The sequence below is a fragment of the Aquarana catesbeiana genome, linkage group LG02, assembly GCF_042186555.1.
Source record: "Aquarana catesbeiana isolate 2022-GZ linkage group LG02, ASM4218655v1, whole genome shotgun sequence".
Lineage (NCBI taxonomy): Eukaryota > Metazoa > Chordata > Amphibia > Anura > Ranidae > Aquarana > Aquarana catesbeiana.
Window position 1 is genome coordinate 302,354,661 of NC_133325.1, and position 25,762 is coordinate 302,380,422.

Sequence of the window (25,762 nt, forward strand, 5' to 3'; positions counted from 1 at the left end):
CGGTACTGGCACTAACCTGACGCTGCCTGGGGCTGGTGCTTGCCATTTCACCAAAATGCTACCAAAAAAACTGTTAGCGATCGCAGGGATCAGGCCTGACTCAGCGAACGCTGCAGTTATGCGTTTAGTGTTTTGTAAGTGACAGTGATCGATCGATACTGCACTTGGGTGGGCTGGGCCGAGCTGGGCGGAGGGGCAAAACGCAGGTGCTAGCAGGTATCTGGGCTGATCCCGCTAACACTGTGTTTTTGGGAACCCTAAACTGCTGGGGACGCCAGTATAGATCTGATCGGATCAGATATTGATGCGATCAGATACTATACCACTAAGGGAGGCGTATGCTGCGTGCGTGGGTGTTAGCGGTACTGGCGCTAATCTGACCCTGCCTGGGGCGACGCATATCACCGCCGGGCGATCAGGGGGCTAAATCTTTATTCGGTAATAAACGGCGGGTTCCCTGACACTATAAAAAATAAACAAACTAACCAGCGTCACCCGTAACGGTTATACAGTGATCAGTGGTGAAAGGGTTAACTAGGGGGCAATCAAGGGGTTAAAACATTTATTAGATAGTATATGGGGGTCCCTGTCGCTATAAAACTCTGACGGCGAACCTAAATATTTACGTCCCTAACTAGCATCACCAGCGACACTAATACAGCGATCAGAAAAATGATCGCTTAGCGACACTGGTGACAGGGGGTGATCAAGGGGTTAAAACTTTATTAGGGGGGGTTAGGGGGGTACCCTAGACCTACAGGGGGCCTAACACTCACTGCCCTGACACTGTAACTGTCACAAACTGACACCAATACAGTAATCAGAAAAAAAAAAAAAAAAAAAAAAAAACTGCTGGTGTCAGTTTGTGACAGGGGGGGGGGGGGGGTGATTGGGGGGGGATCGGGGGGCGATCGGGGGGGGGATCGGGGTGTTTAGTGTGCCTGGCATGTTCTACTGTGTGTGTAGTGTTGGTGCACTTACATTACAGTCTTCTCTCCTCGGCCCGGAACGGAAAATACCGAGCCGAGGAGAGATGACATCATTTCCTCTGCCTCTGTGTACAATACAGAGGCAGGGAAATGATCCCATTGGCTGAGAGCGATCGCGAGGGGGGGGCCACGAATGGATGGCCTCCCCCTCACCTCCGATCGCCGGGGGAGATTTGCCGACCGCCGCAGGCACCGGGGGGGGGTCCGATCGGACCCCCCACCCGCGGGCAGGCAAGGACGTACATATACGTCCTTTTGCCTGCCCGTGCCGCTCTGTCGACGTATATAGTCGTGCGGCGGTCGGCAAGTGGTTAAGATCAAAGATTCAACTATGTTGGTGTCCCTTGTTAATTTTACATTGTGTTTTTTAAAATGTAACTGCCTACACCCAAACTGTCATTTGAAGTAAAACGATTAGCCAAGTATTAGGCCCCGTACACACGGTCGGATTTTCCGACGGAAAATGTGTGATAGGACCTTGTTGTCGGAAATTCCGACCGTGTGTGGGCTCCATCACACATTTTCCATCGGATTTTCCGACACACAAAGTTTGAGAGCAGGATATAAAATTTTCCGACAACAAAATCCGTGGTCGGAAATTCCGATCGTGTGTACACAAATCCGACGGACAAAGTGCCACGCATGCTCAGAATAAAGAGGTGAAAGCTATTGGCCACTGCCGCGTTTATCGTCCCGATACACGTGTTTTACGTCACCGCGTTTAGAACGATCGGATTTTCCGACAACTTTGTGTGACCGTGTGTATGCAAGACAAGTTTGAGCCAACATCCGTCGGAAAAAATCCTAGGATTTTGTTGTCGGAATGTCCAATCAATGTCCGATCGTGTGTACGGGGCATTATTCTCCACATTTTTTTTTATTGTGCATTAAAAAAAGAAAACAAATAAAATTAGACATTCTATCTGCCAATAGAACTTAACCAAAAAGTGCATTCTATGCATCCAAAAATATAGAAAATATACAAAATAAAATCATTATTCAACCAAAAATAATGTCAAAGCAATAACTCCAAGGCCAATAATAAATAACACGTTATCTCCTCCGATTTCGCAACATGTCTGGTTGACGAACGGCCGTTCAGCAATGAACTGAAAAGTGCAAATCAACACTCGCCAAACTTCTACTAACACGAAATTAGCAGAAGGAGCCCAAAGGGTGGCGCTAAAGAGCTGAAAAACAACGTAGTACGTCACTATGTTCGTAATTGTTGGCCAACAATTGTGTGGCCGTGTGTATGCAAGACAAGTTTGGGCCAACGCCCTTCGGACAAAATTCCACGGTTTTGTTGGCCAACAATCCGATCGTGTGTACGAGGCTTAAGTGTGACATCTCCAAAGATGTTTTTTTATTTCGAAAAACAAAATGAAACGGTGAGATGCGTGGATGTTAGCCCATCATCACTGTACTGATCTCAGCCGGACCGCACTGCTCACCATGTGTAATAGTGCATTTATTATTTTTAAAAGGTGAACTTTTCCTTTTTAAAGTGACTGTAGAAATGTTTTGATACTTGGCTTAAAAAGTTAGATCTGAGGTGGAGAGTAGGGTTGCACCGTTTTATTTTGTGCTCAAGTACTCACCGATTATCGATGCCTTTTTGTGGTGCAATTTGAGCCCATACAAAATGAATGGGCTCAAATCGCACTGCAAAGAATTGCATGGAGCCATGCGGGAAACTGCCTGTGATTCGGACAGGAATTTCACCGCATTGTTTAAATCGCATGCGATTCTTTGCAGTGCAGTTTGAGCCCATTCATTTTGTATGGGCTCAAATCACACTGCAAAGATATGGGTTTCAGGTATCGGAGCATTTGGCCGAGTATGACTACTCGTCCAAATGCTTAGTATCGGTATCGGTGCAACCCTAGTGGAGAGCATGGTATGCTGTGAAAGGTTGAGGAGCTTTGCCCATCTTACTATTTTTTTATTTTTCCCCTGCTGGACCTTCTGCCCCCACTTGACCGCACTGAATTTCTGAGGGAGGGAGAGCGAGCTCCATTCTAACTATATCTAGTACAGTAGTACTAGATGTTTCTCTCTTCTTCTTTTTTTTTTTTCTACTAGCTGAGTTGAGCAAAGTGAAAGAGTATATACAGCTGGGGAGGGTGAAAAGTAAAGCATATCGCTAGCCAAAACGTAGTATTTTAACCTCCATTAATTTTTTTTTACTACTGTTGTGCTTTCATTTGGGGTATTTCCTGTTCTAGTGACAACATTGTCGCTAAGATGGGATATGAGGGGAATAATGCAAAAGAGGACAGAGGCAGCTGTAAAAATATATTCTTTTCAGCAAATTTCAGTAAGCCTAGGTTCACGCTGAATGCGGGATTTCAAACCGGCATTTCAGTCCGACTTGGGTGGCGATTTGAGAGACATCTGTGTGGGTTCATGCACAGATGTTCATTGAAAAATGCGCCCCCCCCCCCCCCCCAAGTCACCAAAAGTGGTGCAAGATCTACTTTTGGGGATCGGTGCGGCGCCGCAAAGCCTGCGTTGCGCCGGTTTGGCCGTTGCCTTCAATAGGCTTCGATTTGGCATGTGATTTGACGTGTCAAATCGGCCCGATGTTAACAAGGGCTAAGGCTTGAACTAAAATATTGCCACCAGAACGGAAAGTAAGAGAAAATCATCTCAGGGAGCCCTTAGACCGCAATAATGATCTGTCTAATGTTCTAACCTATATCCCGTATGCCCAGGTTTTTTTCACTTAAACAATGCTTACTCTGTTTGGTTGTAGAGCTTGGTCTCAGCTCTTAGGAGCAATCTTGCATGAAAAAGGATTTTTAGTTCTGTCTACCAAGATATTATGTGTGTGTGTGTGTGTGTGTGTATGTTTATGTGTAAAAACAGTTTATTTAGTCAGCTTTATAATGAGCACAGTGGTGGTTTTTATTTCCAGTGCTCTGGAGTAACATGCCCTGTGATATAATGTTTGATTTATCTACCTATGTTTTCTTGTTTCCGACTTTTTTTTTTTTTTTTCCCCATGTTACCTTTTTGGATGCATGTGGTCATCTCTGCCTGTTATATATATTTTATGGCAGGGATATGCAATTAGTGGACTTCCAGCTGTTGCAGAACTACAAGGCCCATGAGGCATAGCAAGTTTGACAGCCACAAGCATGACACCCAGAGGCATGATGGGACTTGTAGTTTTGCAACAGCTTGCGGTCTGCTAATTGCATATCCCTGTTATATGGTTAGAACCCAAGAATCTCTCATGGCCCTTTCTCCCAGCTGTTTGTATGATACAGTCCAGATTTTATGACCGCTAAAGGGGTGGTTTTCATTATTGCTATAGAGGCAAGACTGAAAGATCAGCTAGCCCAAAGACAATATTTAGTTTTTTGTATGTGCTAGAAGAATAAACAACACAACTGTTTTTTTTTTATTTATTTATTTTTTTATTCACATTTTGGGATTCCAATAGTGATCTCTCTGAACTTCAAATAACAGTTCTGCACACATTCTGTGGCCGTTTTTTATGAAGGATTTCCACTCTCCATCTTTTACTTTTTTATGTCCTTCATGTAGAAAGCAGTAGGAGTAGTGGAAACACCCTTTGGTGGGCATTACCAGTCAAGACTGCAAGGCGAGCAAAATTGGAGCCAGGCACTATGGCAAGGCAATCCCACTCCTGGAGTCTCCAAGAAACACCTTACGTGAAATGGCACGTTGGGTGGGGATTTAAAGAATTTGTGTAAAGCTATTTCCAGAATTTCTTTTAGTGATGTGGTTGTTTGTGTGCAGGTGAGGATGCCGACCTCTGCAGTGAACTGCTACAAGAGTCTTTGGATGCACTGCGAGCGCTGCCTGAAGCAACACTATTTGATGAGAGCACAGTGTCTTCTGTCTGGCTCGAAGTAGTCGAGAGAGCAACCAAATTTTTAAGGTCTGTTACAGGGTGAGTTTGCTGTGAATCTTTTATCTGTAGATCTTGATCTAGCAGGATTTCTGTATTTTCTACTAAGCTATTGCTATAATCCTGACAATTGGCTGCTATATAAATGCATGTAGCACAAAAGCATGGACTAAAATCACAAAACATTTACTCAACAAAGTTTGTGTGTGTGTATATACAGTGTATAAATATGTATGTGTGTGTGTGTGTGTGTGTGTGTGTGTGTGTGTGTGTGTGTGTGTGTGTATATATATATATATATATATATATATATATATATGTATGTGTAATATATATATATATATATATATATATATATATATATATATATATATATATATATATATATATACATACATACATACATACATACATACATACATACATACATACATACATACATACATACATACATACATACAGTGGGGACGGAAAGTATTCAGCCCCTCTTAAATTTTTTCACTCTGTTATATTGCAGCCATTTGCTGAAATCATTTAAGTTCATTTTTTCCCTCATTAATGTACACACAGCACCCAATATTGACAGAAAAACACAGAATTGTTGACATTTTTGCAGATTTATTAAAAAAGAAAAACTGAAATATCACATGGTCCTAAGTATTCAGACCCTTTGCTCTGACACTCCTATATTTAACTCAGGGGCTGTCCATTTCTTCTGATCATCCTTGATATGGTTCTACACCTTCATTTGAGTCCAGCTGTGTTTGATTATACTGATTGGACTTGATTAGGAAAGCCACACACTATATAAGACCTTACAGCTCACAGTGCATGTCAGAGCAAATGAAAATCATGAAGTCAAAGGAACTGCCTGAAGAGCTCAGACAGAATTGTGGCAAGGCACAGATCTGGCCAAGGTTACAAAAAAATTCCTGCTGCACTTAAGGTTCCTAAGAGCACAGTGGCCTCCATAATCCTTAAGAACCCTTCCTAGAGCTGGCCGTCCGTCCAAACTGAGCTATCGGGGGAGAAGAGCCTTGGTGACAGAGGTAAAGAAGAACCCAAAGATCACTGTGGCTGAGCTCCAGAGATGCAGTCGGGGGATGGGAGAAAGTTGTAGAAAGTCAATCATCACTGCAGCCCTCCACCAGTCGGGGCTTTATGGCAGAGTTGCCCGACAGAAGCCTCTCCTATAATATAATAATAATAATATAATATCGTGTGTGTGTGTGTGTGTGTGTGTATGTATATGTGTGTATATATGTGTGTGTATATGTGTGTATATATGTGTGTGTGTATGTATGTATATATGTATATATATATATATATATATATATATATATATATATATATATATATATATATATATATATATATATATATATATATATATATGATAGAGAGAGAGATATCTCTATCATTATTATTTCTGCAAGTACTTGAAGAGTGCGAGATACTGAAATTGTTATCTTTTGTATACAGTGCTCCCAAACCGCCCCAAAGATGCTGATTGCAGGAGTTTTTCTAACTTCTGGCAAGCTCGCCGCCCCAGTGTGAAAGCATTCAGGCTTTCACACTGGGGAGACATGGGAGACGTTTTTCAGGTGCTTTAGAGGCGCTGTTTCTAGCACTAAAACGCCTGAAAAACTCAGTGTAAAAGTAGCCTTTCACTACTTGGGCAGTGACCTTGAGCAAGTATATCTGGCATAGGATGCCTATTATGCTCATGCTGGCTTCAGGCCATTGTCTCATAAAATATTGAAACAAGGATGATGGCTCAGGAGCCGGTGGCATTTCAGAAAGTCAGCAGTGGCAAGTCCATATTCCTATCCTAAGAGCTCGTTCACACGGGTGTTTATGAAAAACGAAGCAATGTTTCTTTCATACTCCTTTTGGCGTTTCTATGGTGTGTTTTCATTGTGTTCTATAAAGCATTGAAAATGCTTTTAAGAATGCTTAATAAATGCCCATGGAAGCGTTGTTTTTCTAGTGTGAAGTGCTTAAAGATCAATGTCATATACTTCTCTTTGACACTTGGCTTGGTCCAACTCGGCTTTGCAGACACAAAAATCTTTGCCACTGACATTGTTCAGTGCCTCTGCTTCTTTCTGGCACTGTCAGTATTGCTGGCTGGCTTGATACTTTTCCTGCACGTAAAAGCAAATGGTGTTACCACACGGCTGCACTGTACAAACGGGAAATGGCTGGAACTACTCTGTCCTAATTCTCTATTTCCCAGTGCATTTGGGGATACAGGAACCTCCACTGCCTCTCCTCCAATGCCCAGTTAACACATTTTAAAATCCTACACTAAGGCTCCATTCACACTAGCGCGTTTTTTGATGTATTTTGCATTTTGCAGAAATGCATGGGAATTTTTTAACATGGGTTCCTATGGAACATGTTCACATCAATGCCTTTTTGTACCTCTGCATTTTTGGAAAGGGTCAGGGACTTTTTTTCATGCAAAATGCAGCGTTTTGCATGTAATACAATTCAATGGACCAGCATCAAAAACGCATGTGCACCGTTTTTGCAGTGTTTTTGATGCGTTTTTTTTTTTTTTTTTTAATTTTTTTTTTTTTTTTTTTTAAACTGTAAAAAAAAAAAAAAAAACGCAAAACGCTACAAAAACGTGGCAAGCATGACAAAAAAAACCTCCAAAAAAGCGTCGATACCTGATTAAAGTGACCTGCTGCTTCATTTTTAACATGACACCACACAACGCTACCACTCCTGTGTGAACAGAACTGCGTGGTGCCGATTTTAATATTCATGGCAGTTGTTGCCGTTATGAGGCTTTTAAAAAATGCTGAATAAATGCCACATAAAAACAGGATATTGGTGCACGTGTGAATTAGCCCTAAGAAATTCTGTTGAAAGTGTTGAAGACTTCTTTTTTTTTTTTTTTTTTTTATTATGATGGAATGGGGAATGCTTAGAATCTGTAAGAAGAATTGATGTTTGTCTTCCCTTACTCATTTTTTGGTACCCAGGACACTAAGTAAGGGAACGTTTCAAGAGCCAGCTCTGAACTTAAACATGGTTTCTGTAGGTGAACTGCAAGTCTGGGAAGAGATTGCAAGCCATCGGGAAGCCCTGTAATTGACTCAGGTTAATTTTCCTCTGACACAACTGTTGAGTTAAACCAGGCCATAGCTGATACAATTTTCTTTCCTTCTACCAGGGGTGGGAGGCAAGAAAATCTCTCAATTCCCCCCACCAACACAGTCAATGTTAGTTACATATAGTACATATAGTAGGTGAGGTCGAAAAAAGACACAAGTCCATCAAGTCCAACCTATGTGTGTGATTATATCTCAGTATTATATTGTATATCCCTGTATGTTGTGGTCGTTCAGGTGCTTATCTAATAGTTTCTTGAAACTATCAATACCCCCCCGCTGAGACCACTGCCTGTGGAAGGGAAGTCCACATCCTTGCCGCTCTTACAGTAAAGAACCCTCTATGTAGTTTAAGGTTAAACCTCTTTTCTTCTAATTTTAATTAGATGGTTTATTAGATGATTAGTGGCCACAAGTCTTGTTAAACTCCCTTCCACTTTTTATCCCTATTTATCCCTATTGTGGGGTCACCAGTACGGCATTTGTAAATTGAAATCATATCCCCTCTCAAGCGTCTCTTCTCCAGAGAGAATAAATTCAGTGCTCGCAACCTTTCCTCATAACTAATATCCTCCAGGCCCTTTATTAGCTTTGTTGCCCTTCTTTGTACTCAATCCATTTCCAGTACATCCTTCCTGAGGACTGGTGCCCAGAACTGGAAGGCATACTCTAGGTGCGGCCGGACCAGAGTCTTATAGAGCGGGAGAATTATTGTTTTATCTCTGGAATTAATCTCCTTTTTTAATGCATTCCCCCAGAATTTTTCTACATTGAACCTCATTTGCCATGTAGTTGCCCACCCCATTAATTTGTTCAGATCTTTTTGCAAGGTTTCCACATCCTGCGGAGAGGTTATTGCCCTGCTTAGCTTAGTATCGTCCACAAATACAGAGATTGAACTGTTTACCCCATCCTCCAGGTTGTTTATGAACAAATTAAACAGTGTTGGTCCCAGCACAGAACCCCACTGCCCACCTCTGACCTTTCTGAGTACTCCCCATTTATCACCACCCTCTGAACTGGCCTTTGAAGCCAGTTTTCAATCCATGTATTCGCCCTATGGTCCATGCCAACTGACCTTATTTTGTACAGTAAATGTTTATGGGGAACTGTGTCAGATGCTTTTGCAAAATCCAGATACACCACGTCTACGGGCCTTCCTTTATCTAGATGGCATCTCTCCTCCTCATAGAAGGTTAATAGGTTGGTTTGGCAAGAACGATTCTTCATGAATCCATGCTGATTACTGCTAATGAGAACAATATCATTACTAAAATCTTGTATATATTCCCTTACCATCCCCTCCAAGAGTTTACATACTATTGATGTTAGGCTAACTGGTCTTTAATTCCCAAGGATGTATTTGGCGCCCTTTTTAAATACTGGTGCTACAATGGCTTTTCTCCAATCAGCTGGTACCATTCCAGTCAGTAGACTGTCAGTAAAAATTAGGAACAATGATCTGGCAATTACTCGACTGAGTTCCCCAAGTACTCTCGGGTGCAAGCCATCTGGTCCCGGTGATTTATTAATGTTAAGTTTCCAGGGTCTAATTTTAATTCTGTCCTCTGTTAACCATGGAGGTGCCTCCTGTGATGTGTCATGAGGATAAACACTGCAGTTTTGGTTACTGAAGCCCCCTGATTCCCTCATAAAGACTGAGGAGAAGAATAAATTCAATACCTTCGCGATCTCCCCATCCTTTGTAACCAAATGTCCTTCCTCATTCTTTATGGGGCCAATATGGTCTGTCATCCCTTTTTTACTGTTTACATACTTAAAGAATTTCTTGGGATTTTTTTTGCTCTCCTCCACTATGTGTCTTTCATGTTCTATCTTAGCCGTCCTTATTGCACCCTTACATTTCTTGGTGCATGCTTTATAAATGTAAAATATGGGGGTTCAGTCAGCGCAAAACAGTATATGTAAATTAATTGAAAAAATGGAAGAAGCTATACACTAAAGGTCAATATATGGAAATCCTTTGAACATATGATAAGCAAATAACAGTGCAGCGCTAATGATACATCAACAAAACAAACAATTTACTCATAAAATTAAAATTTTCAAAAGTCTCCTTTGCTAAAAGAAAAATAGATGAAAAGAGTTGACAGGCAAGTTCTCCTCGGCGGTGATAAGGGTGCTCGTAGACATTCAAATGGTGTATCTTCATCGGTGATTCCTCCACCATCTAGCTAAACTGCTCACCTCAATCACTGGACCCCCTGAGCTAACAGATGGATCAGACAGGCATTCACCACTAGAGTGCTCACAGATGGAAGCTTGACTAGCCAGATGAATAGGATTCAAAATCAAACCACTTTAAACAACCGCACATTGTCACTCCTAAATTCCAACCGTGGTACCATAAAAAAAAAACAATAAAAAGTATATAGTGCACACTGTGGCTAAAAATACTTGTGTTTTTTTTTTTTTTTTTTTTAAACGATGGATACTCACAAATATAGCACTGTAGCCCCAGTGCTGGGATGAATGCAGTGACGTCACTGCAGCCACCTTATCCATTTTATGACGATAATATCCATGTCTGTTGAAACGATTATATGCCATTCATCCCAGCACTGGGGCTACAGTGCTATATTTGTGATTACCCATCTTTTATTTAAAAAAAAAAAAAAAAAAAAAAAAGTAGTTTTAGCCACACAGTGTGCACTTTATACTTTTTTATTAGTGGTACCACGGTTGGAATTTAAGAGTGACAACGTACGGTTGTTTAAAGTGGTTTGATTTTGAATCCTATTCATCTGGCTATTCAAGCTTCCATCTGTGACCACTCTAGTGGTGAATGCCTGTCTGACCCATCTGTTAACTCAGGGGTCCAGTGATTGAGGTGAGAAGTTTGGCTAGATGGTGGAGGAATCACTGATAGACAAACCATTTGAATGTCTATGAGCACCCTTTATCACCGCCGAGGAGAACTTTCCTGTCAACTCTTCATCTATTTTTCTTTTACCAAAGGGGACTTTTGAAAATGTAAATTTGTTTGTTTATTGATGAATCATTAACCCTGCACTGTTATTTGCTTAGCATTCTTTATAAAGTCTGAATGCTGAGGATGATCCCTCAACCTTGTATTTTTTGAAGGCCTTCTCCTTTTGCTTTTATATGCATTTTTACATTGGAGTTAAGCCATCCTGGACTTTTGTTCGCTCTTTTAAATGTATTACCCAATGGGATGCATTGGCTAATGCCCTTATTTAATATGCTCTTAAAGCAAACCCATCTCTCCTCCGTGTTCTTTGTTCCTAAGATTTTATCCCAATTTATGCCTTCTAGCAAGGTTTGTAGTTTAGAGAAGTTGGCTCTTTTGATATTCAGTGTCTTTGTATTTCCCTTATGTTTCCTATTTGTGTGATTTATACTGAAGCCGATTGACCTGTGATCGATGTTACCTAAATTGCCCCGTATATCCATATCTGTGATCAGGTCTGTGTTATTGGTAATCGGTAGATGCAGTAATGCTTTATTTCCAGTTGGTGCATCTACCATCTGACCCATAAAATCGTCCTGCAAGACATTTAGGAACTGGCGAGCCTTAGACGAGTGTGTGGTGCCCTCTGCCCAGTCTGTCTGGATAATTAAAATCCCCCCATTATAACACTTCCCATCCTTGCTGCTAATCAAATTTGTGATGGGAGGTCGGTCTCCCCCCTCCTCCCTCAGGTTAGGGGGCCTATAGCATATTCCCCAGTATTATTTTCCCCATAGCTTCATCCCTTTGGAGCTCCACCCATAAGGATTCCACCTCCTCCCTAGCTCCCTTTTAATGATGTCATCTCTCACATTCACTTGTTGATGGGGGAATGCCCCCCGCTGTGCTTTTGTATTCTACCAGCGAGGGGAGAAGGGGCAAGATGGGGCAGCGCAGGAGGCATTCCCGGCCAGCAGAATACTATGGTTGTGGCTAAAGCTGCTGGCAGTAATCGTATGTAGAAAAATCCGACAGTCTGATTGTACTCAAGTTGATCAATGGATTGACTTTGGTACAATCAACCTGCCCATACATGGGCTGAACCAGCCAAATTTTGATCCATGTATGGCTTGGGATATCAGCCACATAGTGAGTGCATGGGCCAGATGGCCTACACTTGGGTTGTGAGAGATAGCATTAAAAGGTCATTTGTAACCGTATAAAACGAGCAAATATCACACAGTGTGGAAAAATGCGTGAAAAAACTGCGCTAAACCCAATAAACCAAAAATTGAACAGCTGCTGACACACAAACAAACCAAGTCAAATTAAAGTACAAACAAAAAGTGTAGCGCTAGGTAAAAAATATAAGTGATAAATACAAAAACACATGTGCATCAAAGCCGTCTAAATCACATAGACAGAATGGGTGTGATAATGTAAATGTAAATGATGTGTAAATGAACCCCCAAAAAATATAAAGCATAAAGGGGGAAAAAATGTCCCCAAATAAAGTGTCCAATAATGAGGGGACTTTCTCCTCAGTCTTCAACCAAAATGGAAGATATACCAATGAACAGGAAAAGACATTCAGGTAGAAGAATGGATACTCTTACCAGATCTGTTGCACGCACCTACCGTACGGTAGTGTGTCTATAAGGCTTTGGGATACTAAATCCCCAGTGGTGATGCCAAACTGGATAGTCTCCTGTAGCCCACAAACTCCGATCTGTGCGAGGTTGGATGATGGTTGGAACAAAGGTTCCCAAAGCTGTAACAGCCGCTGAACAGGTCCAATAATGAAGGTGGTCCAAGGGTGGTTATCAACACTCCATCATGGGGAAACAAGAAAAAAAGGAGCTTCACATGGCGCAGATCAACCAAGATAGGTTTATTGAAAGGTATAATACCATATAAAAAGTGATCACAAAAATGCATAAAATGGCAATGTGGGAAGCAGGAGGTGCTGGCCCGACGCGTTTTGACTAAAAAGTCTTCCACAGGGGCATAAAATATCACACAGTGATGACATTACCTACATCAAGGTGATGGTGTTTTCTTATACAAATTAAGGATGCATTCCTTTTACAGGGGCATTTCCAATTTTTATTGGTAACCTAGTCTTGATGATATGAACCTGTGCATTATAAAAGTGGTCTTTCGCCAATATATCTTTGAATTGCTATTTTTATTGCAGTGATGTACATGGTGCTCAGAGTCCCAGAGGTGCCGGAAACATTCCACTACAAGACCAGCACTTAGCACTTGCCATTTTACTAGAGCTTGCTGTGCAGAGAGGCACCCTAAGGTCAGTGTTGGATTTTTTGCGTTTCTGTGTGTTTATAACTGTAGTATAACATATTTTGACTTCTACATACTCCACCGTAAGGCCTCATGCACACTGGACATTAAAATAAAGTTATAAAAACGCCAGTAGCTTTGCAGTGAGTTTTTAATCCTTCTTCTTTTTTTTTTTTTTTTTTTTTTTTTTAAACGTTTTTACAATAGCGTTTTTTTAGTGTGGTGGATCAAAAACATTAAACGCTGGTGAGTGACATTTTGAGCGTTTATCGATGTTTATCAGCGTTAGAGCATCTTTACAGCTGAAAAGCGTCTCTCCGAACCCACTAGTGTTGTTTTTTTTTTTTTTTTTTACTGCTCAAAAACGCCACTGCCCAAAACTGCTGATAACAGCCTATGTGTGCATGGACACATAGGAAAACATAATGGAGAGTTTAATGACTGTAGAAAAATGTCTACTGCCAAAAACAGCTGCTGTAAAAATGTCCAGTGTGCATGAGGCCTAAATCTCACGTACGCAGCCCAACACCTACAAGTAATGCTTAAGAAATAAAGCAAGCCTAAAGTTTGATATACTTGCCTAATCCCAGCTTTGTTACTGCATACCGGTACCTCTGGTGGACCTATTGCTCTGATGGTAAGCCAATAGGGAAGGGTTAAGAGATGGATAGAGTCCTCAGCAGAAACCAAGGGAGGGAACACTTGGGCATTCCGAACCCCCTACTGAGAGGTGCTGATGTGTAGACACTTGGAGGTGTCTGTTATGTGCTGATGGTTCTGTATTTAGCAAGTATACATTTTTAGCAATGTAGGATTATGCATAGGTTTTACTTTTTGCAACAGATTATGCATAGGTTTTACTTTTTTACATAAATGCAGCTGAATAAACATTTGCAAAAAGGACCAGCCTTTTTTTTGTGTAGTAAGTGATTTCAAAAGATCAATATTTGTTTAGTAGCTTTTTTTTTTTATTTACCCAACCACATTGTGGCAGTATTCTGGCTTGCTGATAGGCAATTCAGGCTCTGGCCGGAGCATTATAGTATGGCAGTGTGCACGTTGCCTGCTATCTACAATTAGAGATATTCCTGGAGGGAATTCTCTAGCTGACTTAGGACAAGCTGACTTTTTTATACTCTGCTACCAGCTGCATTTATAAATTTTTCCAGCAAATATTACCCCAGGTTTATGTTAATGGATGAGCAAGAACAAGCGGTCTCAATCATTGCAGTGGTTTCCCAGTACATTTAAATATTATTGTAATAATAAGTTAAACTGGCCATACATCTTTTTTCATCCACGGTACACTGCATGGATGAACAAATGTCCTGGATGAATTTCCGTGAAAATACCGATTCGTGCCTGCATCTCATTGGATACAGGTGCACCACTGAGTGCCTGCATCCAACAGCCACTTTTCGAATGGCTTTTTTTCTTCTTCTTTTTTCAAATCGAGGGATGTCTGGCAAGCAGTGCCACACACTTGAGTGAATTTTGTCTGGTTCCTTAGGAACCAGCTAAAATTTGCTGTCTGTATGGCCAGCTTTAGGCATAAAAGTCAAGGTTGGTCTGTTTTTATCAAATATGTCTCTTTCTTTATTGTGTCTCTTGTCTATTTTGTGTTTTGTAGCCAAATGTTATCTGCTGTTATGCTGCTACTTCAGCTCTGGGACAATGGAACAAGGGAGACTGACAATGAGAGGTCAGCCCAGGGAACCAGTGCACCTCTTCTTCCTTTATTACACAGGTTGCAGAGCATTGTGTGCAATAAAGATCTTCATAATATGGAAAAAGAGAATCAGGTCAGTTTTAGTTATTGTTAACCTGACCCCTATCAACAAGAGCACAATATATGAATAGGGGCTGTGTTAATTACAGTATATATATATATATATTGTATAAAATATTTACTCATATAGAGAATGATTTTCTGATCTTCTGAGAACCTCTGTATATTGCATATATATTCCAACAAATACCAATAGCTAATTCTTGCTTGTGTAAAGTTTTGTTTAAGGACTCATGCACACTAGGCTCTTTTGAACACCTTTCTCCTAAAAAGGAGAAAGGCAACGTTAAAAAAAACACCTAAAGCCATGTTTATCAAACACATTTAGGCTGGTTTAACATAGGCAGTCTCCATAATTGGCAGCTGCCTGCTCAGCAGGGGATCTCTCTAAACAATGCTATCGTTGTGCAGTATTTATTTAATAAATAAAAGTGCCCATAAAATTTTAAAAACATGCACTCACATTTGGTGGTGGGCAGTCTCTCGTCACCAATACATACAGCCTTTGCACTCACCACCACTCCCCCTCGCTGTGTTCCAAAAGCTGGAACTGGAAGTGACATCAGGACATGTACTGGATATAACGAACATGTCTACATGTTTCGTCTTCAGGAACCTCTGGATGCCCTTCTATGCTCCGATAGCTAAGATGAAGCTTTCGTCACAATTGACAGTGAGATTTACTTCAGACAGCTCATCTGACTCTGCAAGGTCCAGTACAAGAAGGCAGTAAGGGGAAGCATGGGGCATTGTTACATCAGTTACATCAGTGTTGGCGTTGCTGTAAAAAAATTTAAATTTGGTGCCCCTTTCAAACAGTTGGGAAAAAATTGGGCTTTGGGTGTACTGCAGGGCAAAACACTGCTCAACCTGTAGCTACCCTTCAGTGGATACGAGTGATATGACTAATCTTAATCCAGTTGATTATATATATATATATATATATATATATATATATATATATATATATATATATATATATATATATATATATATATATATATATAATATATATATAATATATATATATATATAAATTTCCCTACAGGTAAACCCCAATAAGGCTTACCTGTAGGTAAAATGAATATCTCCTAAACGTGCGCCTCAACAGGTCAGGTTTTCAGGATTTCCCTCAGATGAAACAGCTGTGGTAATTACTTAAAGCAGTGAAAACTGATCAAATCACCTGTGCAAAATAATGGAGATCCTGAAAACATGACCTGTTGAGGCGCCTTGAGGACTGGAGTTGAGAAACACAGGTTTAGGAGATATTCACCTTGCATGCAGCCGCTGACATCGGCGGTGCATGAGTTCTGAAGGTCCGGTGTATCAAGCCAGAACTTCAGAGCTTCTTGTAAGAAACAAGGGCTCTTGCGTGCATTCGAGGGGGATGATGTCATCGCAGCCCTGGCCACTCACACCACCGGAGCACGCAAACTAGGAAGAAACGCCAGGGGAACATGTTGGCCCCCTTAGCGGTGACCGGGCGCTGCTGCGGGGGCTTTGTTCTAAGGTAAGTATTTCATAATTTGCTAGTATGCGATGCATACTAGCACCATTGCCTTGCAATTTTTTTTTTTTCATTGGTTTACTACCGCTTTAATACATCCACTGTGTCCTATGACAATCTTTAGCAGTGTGCTCATAAAGGAATCAGAAAACTGACATAGTGCAGAATTGTTTAAAAAAAAAAACCTTTTAATAAAAAAAGTAACACCTCACATTTTATAGTGCACTGGCTCTGGTGTACTCAGAATGCATACATAGCACATTCAGGGTGTGCAGCCCACTTAAGGATCACTTGGATGTTCGAGATCATGCAAGATCATGTCAAAAATATCAATCTATTTGACCTGGTCTTACAGTGCTACCGGGTCTAGAGAAAAATGAGGACCTGGTCTAAAAGGATACAATATACCTGATTTTCATATGGCCCTCCAACTTTTTTGTGCTGTGTAAAAATGTTAATCTGCGGGTACTGACAGATTTTTGCACTACCAGGAATTTTTTTTACTGTATAACATGCTATGATCAGCAAGTTCCTAGACTTTCTGCAGAGTCAGAGGATGTCAAATGACTCTCTGGCATTTTTGTGCCCAATTCCCTCCACATCATAATAATAAAAACGCTGATCTGCATTATTGGAAACCAGTGTGTTGTCTAAAGGCAGTCATTTTATGGTATTTTCAACAGTCGCACTGCAAAGTGTCTCTAATTTGTATATGATGCCTGGTAACTAGTTTTGGGTTAGTTGCCCTTTTCTGAAGTAAAATGTGCACTTTTTCTAGTTCCTTTTATGAGTACAAACAATGCACACATATGTGGTATCACCATGCACATCAGGTGTAGGAGTAGCATGAATTTTGGGGTGTTTTTTGGTGGTGGGTCATGGTAATGGCAAGACGTATACAGCTAAATTTTAGGATTAAATGTTTTTTGTTTTTACTTTTGCTTTGATAAAAAAGATTAAAATCAAGAGAAAACTGATAACCTTTATATGTCCTGATAGGGGGGGGGGTCAGAATGACAGCCAGGCAGCTAGCATTTTTTAGAAAGTGGTCAGCAGTTGAAGCCTTCAAATTAATCTAACATCAGATTTCCCACAAGAGTGAGTTTGTCACTTTTTATGCAGATTTTTTTTCTTTTTTGGTATGGTATATGGTGTTGCATGACCGATCCTCATGAGAAAGTATATTTGCTCGTTTTTAAGTTCAGAGTTTTTTGTGACATAAATATAATTTTTTTTTTTCTCTTTTTAGATGCTACCTTGTACACTGAGTCCAAATGAAAACTTTTTGAGGTATCTGATCTTGCCTCAGGACAATGACTTAGCCATAGACTTACGACAAACAGCTGTTGTTATTATGGCACATTTAGACCGATTAGCTACTCCTTGTATGCCTCCACAGTGCAGTTCTCCAACATCTCATAAGGTAAGTTGCCCAAAGTATATCTCTTAATTTTCCTATATTCTTATGGCATTGTTGAAGCAACAGATAGAGGCTGGTGGTCCAGCCTTCACTTTGAGTAGCCTCAGGCACAACCTCAGGAACAAAAGCAGAATGTAAAGTGTGTAACCCACAGCAACTAATCATACTACAAAACTTGTTTCTGTACACATTGCATACTCTACATAAGTAAACATTTCATAAGACCAGTATATTTTTTTAATTCTAGGGTTCTTTACAGGAGGTGATCAGCTGGGGTCTGTTAGGTTGGAAATATTATGCGAATGTGAGTGGCCCTATACAATGTGAAGCTCTCGCTAACCTCGGTGTTACACAGATTGCTTGTGCAGAGAAGTGCTTTCTCATACTCTCCAGAAATGGCAAAGTTTACACTCAAGCTTACAACAATAATACACTGGTATGTTGAAATATTGATATTAAAGATATTTTATTACATTGCATCAGTTGAAGCTTGAATAAGTGCTGGTTCACACTTGTGCGATTTTCCAATGCAACTGGAGTTGCACAGAATTGCATGACAAGGGATATCAAATTAATTTTCATGGTGCTCGTTCACATCATTGTGACTGTACGGTGTAGTTTTGGAAAAGGTTCCTGTGCCCTTTTATTTTTTTTGTATGTATTTATAGTTTTATAGAATATGACAGTGTATAATGCAAGATGTTAGTTTTGAGTTCACAGAATAGCTTGAAATAACTTTCCTTATAGTACTTAAAAATATAAGGTTTTCTTTCTCAGAATCGGGGTATTAGTATAATTTCGTTATAATTTGTGACAATATTATTTATTAATCTCTTTTGTGTAATGATTTCATTGTGTGTTTTTTTTTTTTTGGTTCTAATTTAGTTTCACTTTATTTCTAACTGTGTGATGGTCTTGAACATGAACTGGAATATTATACAGCCCTGTGGATGCTGAGCATACAGCACACCTACCAGAATATCCACCTCTACCTGCTTCCAATAGGACAATTGCCTATTTATTCTCTACTTCAAGGCTACTTTCACACTGGGGCCTCGCCACGTTGGCGGTAAAGCAATGCTCATTTTAGCTGCACTTTTTGCCTGCTAGCAGGGCGCTTTTAACCTCTGCTAGCGACCGAAGAAAGGGTTAAAACCGTTGTGTTGCGAAGCTTCCAAAAAGCTTTTCATCCAATTTGGAAGTGCTGCCCATTCATTTCAATGGGCAGGGGCAGTTTCGGAGTGCTGTATACAGCACTCTGAAACTGCCCCAAGATGCTGCTTGCAGGACTTTTATTCCCGTCCCGCAAGCGTACCGCCCCAGTGTGTAAGCACTCACGCTTTCACACTGGGGTGGCATGGGAGGCAGCTTTCAGGAGCTTTACAGGTGCTATTTTTAGCGCTAAAACGCCTAAAAAACGACTTCAGTGTGAAAATAGCCTAATGAGCACTTCCAGAGTGGTCCTGCAACCTTCTGGGATGTGACCAGTCGAAGGAGGTTGACGGGCCAGGCTTACGTAATTCTTGACTAGGTACCTGTCAGAAAAAGGTACCTGCTCCCAGAGGAAAAAAAAAAAAAAGCACCAATTTTTTTTTTTTACAAAAGGAGGATGAGCAGAACTTCACTTTTAAGTGAAGGCCTGCTTTAACTGTTAGTTTAAAAAGGCTGTTGTATTACATTGATAGCATTTCTCTTTGTAAAACCTGTATCTGAATTTTCCTCTGTTCTTCCCTGTCTGTCTTGCAGGGACCACAGCTTGTGCAGGGTCTTGCTTCCCGGAATATTGTGAAGATTGCTGCTCACTCTGATGGGCAGCATCATTTGGCCTTATCTGCCACTGGTGAACTCTTTTCATGGGGATGTGGTGATGGTGGTAGACTGGGCCATGGAGACACTGTGTAAGAAATACTTGTATTGTACTTGCCAAGTGCTGTATGATGCATGGTTTGTATATTACTACATATCTCAAACCATGTGGTGTTTTTCTAAATTTAATGCATTTAGAAAACTGAATCTTGTATGAAAACATATAAACAGTCAACTTTTAAAAATGTATGTGTGTATGTATATGTGTGTGTATATATGTATGTATATATATATATATATATATATATATATATATATATATATATATATATATTATATAATATAATTTTAGTAATTTTTTTTTTTTGTTTCAGTTCATTAGATGAACCAAAGCTAATCTCTACCCTGTGTGGGAAGCAGACTGGAAAGCAAATAGTTCACATTGCGTGTGGAAGCACTTACAGTGGAGCAATCACTGCTGATGGGGAACTATATACATGGGGACGTGGGAACTACGGAAGGCTGGGGCATGGTATGTATAAAGTGTTGCTGTCAGGTCAGTGATTGTAAACCCTCACCTCATAAAACAATCCATTTTCTTTAAAATAGAAATAAAAGGCAAACCATTAGTGTATATACATATTTAAAAAAATATAATATTATTATATTTTATGTTATTATTTATTTATTTTTTTATACAAGTGATCACATAGCCTCCTGTTCTCAGCTGCTTAATAGCTGGGGGAGGAGAAGCTGGAGTACACTGATCTTCCCAAGGGAGGGAACCTTCCCATGTCAGGACAAGTCTGATCATTGCAGGAGAGCTCAAGTAGAGAACTGGCCATAGTGTGTTCTCCTGCCCAGTGTGGCTAGTTTTTAATAAGAAAGCAGGGGGACTGGCAGGAACCCAGGAATTTCACATAAAAGAAGCAATACAAAGAGAATAGAATACTTTCTCATACAAGTACAGGAGGCACATATCAGGAATATGAAATGTTTGGTTTACAAACACTTTAATTACAGGCTCGTGTAAATTGCACTCACTATGCCATTCAAAATCTTTTCTGTTTTGGTTTGATGTACTGCACAGTTTAGATGTGATCTAATTCTGTAATGGTTTCTGTTTAATTTCCAAAGGGTCTAGTGAAGACCAGACAATACCTATGTTGGTGACAGGACTCAAGGGATTAAAGGTTGTTGATGTGTCCTGTGGAAGTGGAGATGCGCAGACTCTGGCCGTGACAGAAAATGGCAAGTTATATATGTTTTTCAGTTTTTGATTAGCGAAAGAAAAGTCATGATATTTTCAGTATACATCATTATTTAAGGTAACAAATACTTATTAGGATGTTATGTTGCCAGTGATTACTAAGAAGATTGTGTGATGATTGAACTGAGTGGAGATCCAGGAATCCCAAACTTGATAGAACCTTTCTAAAAAGCATGATTGGTATTTTTTTTTACATATAGCAAATATGCAGAAGACCCTATAATTAGTACTAAACATTTACATGAACTGAAGTTTTTTATTTTGGATAGCACAAGGGAGGGTTATAACCTCTGTTAGATTTTTTTTCTTCTTTCTGTGTCCCATTGCAGATATTTCCCTTCACTCCCTGTCCTATAACCAAACAGGAAGTGAGAGGAAATCCCTGCAAATTAAGAGAATTCCTTGGGGACCTCCAGATCACCAGAACTAGTGTCCCCATTGGAAAATTTCCCCTCTCTTACTTTTCTGGGTACAACCCAAACTTTGGCATTTTCTTTTACTTTCAATGATAATGGTAAAAAATTGAGAGGGTGAATCTCCTAAACGGGGGTACAGACCGCGATAAATTAAAAAAAAAAAAAAAAGTTCTACTTTAACTGGAGGATAATTTGAAAGATGGAACTGATGTATAGGGCTTATGCACACTGGGCCAAAAAAACTTTCTACAGGGGTTTGACGTTTTATAAAAAAAAAAAAAAAAAAAAAAAAAAAGAAATATGCACGTATTGGTGTTTACAGGAGTATTGGACTGTATTACAGGCTAAAAACACAACATAACCAGCACGTTCTCGAGAGGAGTTTTTGAGCAGGAAAAAGCTATTTAGGCATGTTTGAGTGTTAATGCATTCCAATGGCCAGAATAAATTAATATTCTGGACAGTGGAATCCATTAAAGCTCAATTGCCTGACCTGTCTAAACGTGTGTGCAATACACGGCTTTTGGTGCGTGCATTTTAAGCTGCTTTTTCCTGCCAGGAGTAAAAGGTGTTCAGAAGAGAAAATCAAACTTCCTGTATGCATGAGGCTTCAAGTGGTTGTAAACCCTACAAACAGCGCTAATGTTGAGCAAGAAATATAAAATCATGTGGCCAACTTCACACGAAAGTCCTTTGAGAGTAGTGCGGAGTTTGGAAAGTGGTTCAGAGTGTTCATAGGTGATACTAAAGCAGAATCTCAGTGTGCACCTTCCACCGGTCAGTTCAATTCCATCATGTGAGAACACACTTCCCCCAGGGGGTTACACTCACCAGAGCTGAAAGATAAGTAAGCCTCCAAGAGAAGAAAATCTCTTAATCAAAAACCGCTACCAGCACCACTCCGGGGGATTCACAGGGGATCAGGGCATCAGACTTGCATCCTTTCTCTGTCTTCTCCCAGCAGATCTCACCAACTTCCATTTGAAGTGTCAGGGTTAGGTGTTAGCATTGTGACAAGCCATCTAAAAAGACATCAACTTCTAAAATAGGATCAGTGGGAGTTAGATGTATCATGTCATTACTTCTTGGTTTAGAGCTTCGGATGTATTTCCTGATTTTATCCACTTTGAGCTTTTGGGACCCCTGAATTGGCATGGAGGTGCATTGGAAGTTTCAGCCATATGAAAATGAATTCATTGCATTTACATCCACTGAGACTTGTCCAGCCCCTCTGTCCTTATAGGCTTTGCTGGAAGTGACAGTTGCAGTAGAGCTATAAAATCTGGTTTCCGAATTTGTTTCTATGTGTTGCATGTAATATATATCTTTTTTTTTTTTTTTTTTCTTAGGTCAAGTCTGGTCTTGGGGTGATGGAGATTATGGAAAATTAGGCAGAGGAGGAAGCGATGGCTGTAAAACACCTAAATTAATAGAGAAACTTCAGGATTTGGACATGGTAAAAGTGCGCTGTGGCAGCCAGTTTTCAGTTGCTATCACCAAAGATGGCCAGGTCTATTCCTGGGGCAAAGGGGACAATCAGAGGCTTGGCCACGGAACAGAAGAACATGTCCGATACCCAAAGATACTTGGTGGCCTACAAGGTAAATGGGAACAGAAAAGTACAAAAATAAAAAACTCTAATTGACTTACTGCGGTCATTCTGCATTATGATAGATTTTGCCTAGTGACCTGCTTCTTGAAGATTCATATTCGCTTTGAAATTACTTTTTAACATTGCTTTTGTGAGCGGTGTCCAAAAAAAGAACTTTCACTACAGTAGTGCCTCAGATTCCTCCTTTCACTCTGTGTAGTTCAAATAAAGCAAGAGGGGAAGAATCTGGTGTAATGTATTCTTTCAGTGATTGTGGGAGTCGTTTTATCTTCCACCAAGATAGTACCACAATAGAAATGCAAACGACAATAGTATGTTAGATTTTCTGCATCTGTTTCTTCTACTTTTTAGTGTTCTGTTCTAATAAACTAGCAAAAACCCGGCATAGCTTTTTCATTATTTTCATTTTCAATATGTGATCTTCAAAGCACTTGTAAACCAAATCCACAGCATCTTCTCCTCTCAAGGCAGGCCATACATGATGCGGTTTTTCTTTATCACAACCTTCAGTTGCCGGTAAGAACACTTGATTTCCACATCAACACATTCAGTCAGTGTTGATGGGGGAGTCCTTCCTGTGGACCTATTGTGTTCTTCCAGAACATGGTGATTATTGCCAGCAGCTGTAGCTGTTGCCAATAATTGCCTGTAAAAATCCCGACATGCTGCTTGTACCCAAGTCGATTGACAGATCAACATGGGTATAATCAGCCTGACCATAGATGGTCTGATTCTTGGCTGGTCCCTGCTGAACCGGCCGAGATTCGAACCACTTATGGCCAGCTTAACTTTTATTTATTTATGTTTTTACAAAAAGAGGTAAAAGGGTGTAAGGAAGAAGTCATAAACTGTCAATTTTTTCATCATGCTAGAAAATCTCTCTTGCTGAAACCGCTGACTTTTTTGCATTTGAGTGCTTGTTGCTGTGATTTTTTAAAAATTTGTAGGATGAATAATTTCTTCTGATACACTTTTTTGGTAAACTGTTTTTCTATCTTTCTTTAGGCAAGAAGGTGGTTGATGTAGCTGTGGGCTCTACACACTGTCTGGCATTAACTGAATCTGGGGAGGTATACAGCTGGGGTAGCAATGATCAGTGTCAGCACTTTGATACATTACGCATCGCAAAACCTGAGCCGTCTGCTCTCCCAGGACTGGATTCCAAACATATAGTTGGAATCGCTTGTGGACCTGCCCAGGTATTAAGCATATTTTACATGTACAAATCTTATTAAGCTGGAAATATATTGGTGTCATGCTTTGGGATGTGAAGAGCAGGCTTCTAGGGGTGGGTGCACAATACTGCATGAGCCATTTGTAACCCTGATACTCTAACCTTTATTTTTTTTTTTCCTTTATTAGTGACAGTTTCAGGTGACTTTTTGTATGCATTCTTTGTTTTATGATTTCTGTATTGTACAGATGTTACTTTTTAATGGGGCTCATGATACTCCTAAGCATGAGTATTTTTTACAGTTATTTTTTGTTTCCATTTATCCATGTTCCTAATAGTTCATTGTTAATACCTAAACATGCAGACAAATGTGAGTCCACTCCACAAATAAAACAAATGTAAAATTTGCATGGTCATGATGAACACTACTCCTATTTCTGATTTTTTTTTTTTTTTTTCAACTTGCTTATTTTTTTAGTATTTATTTTGTTTTAAAACATATATAGCAACTTTATTAGGGGTTATACAACTGAGCTGTCCCGATTTTAAAATGAAAACTACTATGTTTTTGTGTGCAGAGTTTTGCGTGGTCTTCCTGTTCGGAATGGTCCATTGGTCTGCGCGTGCCCTTTGTTGTCGATGTGTGCCCCATGACCTTTGAACAGCTGGATTTACTGTTACGCCAAGTTAGTGAAGGGATGGATGGCAGCTCAGACTGGCCACCTCCACAAGAGAAGGAATGTATGGCTGTAGCAACACTTAATCTGCTTCGATTACAGGTAATGATATACTAGATTAAAAATTGCGAATTGCGTAAAATATTTTTAATAATATTTTGAAAGTTTGCATTCTTTTTCATTTCTCACATTTTTCTAACAATAAATATCTTAATATCCAATATTCATAGCTGGTGATAAGAGGATTAATTAAACCTGTTAGGAATCTAGGAAACAAAGCATTTGATGAAAAGATGTGTGGGGAAGCCACTTTGTGAAAACTGGTATGACTGAATAGTCAGTAGATCCAGAGATACAGGTAGATGAAGCCCTATGCAAATCTGTTAAAGTTGAGCTTGATCCTGACCTCTCAACTCTCCCGTGTTGCTTTCCTCATGGGACGGACAGTTTCACTTTGCTGTAGGGAGGCTGAGGAGGAGCTGAGTCAAATTTGACTTTAACAGGAAAAGTTGAAATTTTCTTACGAATTCAAAGGAACTTTACTCCCGTGTGTCTACCTGTGTTTGCTCCACTGCCACAAGGCTGGGTCCCACAATGCCATCTTTCTCTTTGGCATCATTGGGAGCCTGTTCTCCCTTTAGGTTTCTTGTAGCCAACCCTTGATGTTGTGGCACAAAGATCGCATGTCAGTACTCTGTGTCCCCGCGGCCTACCAGCACATGTGATGGCGATATCTTAGGAAGCCCTTTGGAGCAGAACATGTCATTCTCACCTGGGCTACAATAGAAGCTGTAGGTGAAAAAAGGCAAAATAAAGTAAATTGTGGGAAAAAATAAAAATAAAGGCTGCTGTTTAGAT

General features: G+C 40.1%; 1 protein-coding gene across 7 annotated transcripts in view; it reads left to right on the forward strand.

Annotated features, from left to right (window-relative positions):
* HERC2 (HECT and RLD domain containing E3 ubiquitin protein ligase 2) overlaps nt 1–25,762 on the forward strand; it is a 287,985-nt gene that overhangs the window by 47,420 nt on the left and 214,803 nt on the right. For 5 of the 7 annotated variants that reach the window (XM_073614619.1, XM_073614626.1, XM_073614620.1 and 2 more), the window contains exons 7-17: nt 4,761–4,914; nt 13,127–13,237; nt 14,861–15,032; nt 17,779–17,952; nt 18,197–18,385; nt 19,696–19,847; nt 20,130–20,287; nt 20,893–21,006; nt 22,791–23,042; nt 24,059–24,252; nt 24,806–25,006. In XM_073614619.1, the coding sequence (XP_073470720.1) occupies nt 4,761–4,914; nt 13,127–13,237; nt 14,861–15,032; nt 17,779–17,952; nt 18,197–18,385; nt 19,696–19,847; nt 20,130–20,287; nt 20,893–21,006; nt 22,791–23,042; nt 24,059–24,252; nt 24,806–25,006 (1,871 nt within the window). The remainder of the gene's footprint in view (nt 1–4,760; nt 4,915–13,126; nt 13,238–14,860; nt 15,033–17,778; nt 17,953–18,196; nt 18,386–19,695; nt 19,848–20,129; nt 20,288–20,892; nt 21,007–22,790; nt 23,043–24,058; nt 24,253–24,805; nt 25,007–25,762) is intronic. The other 2 variants (XM_073614623.1, XM_073614622.1) reach the window with 2 other exon arrangements.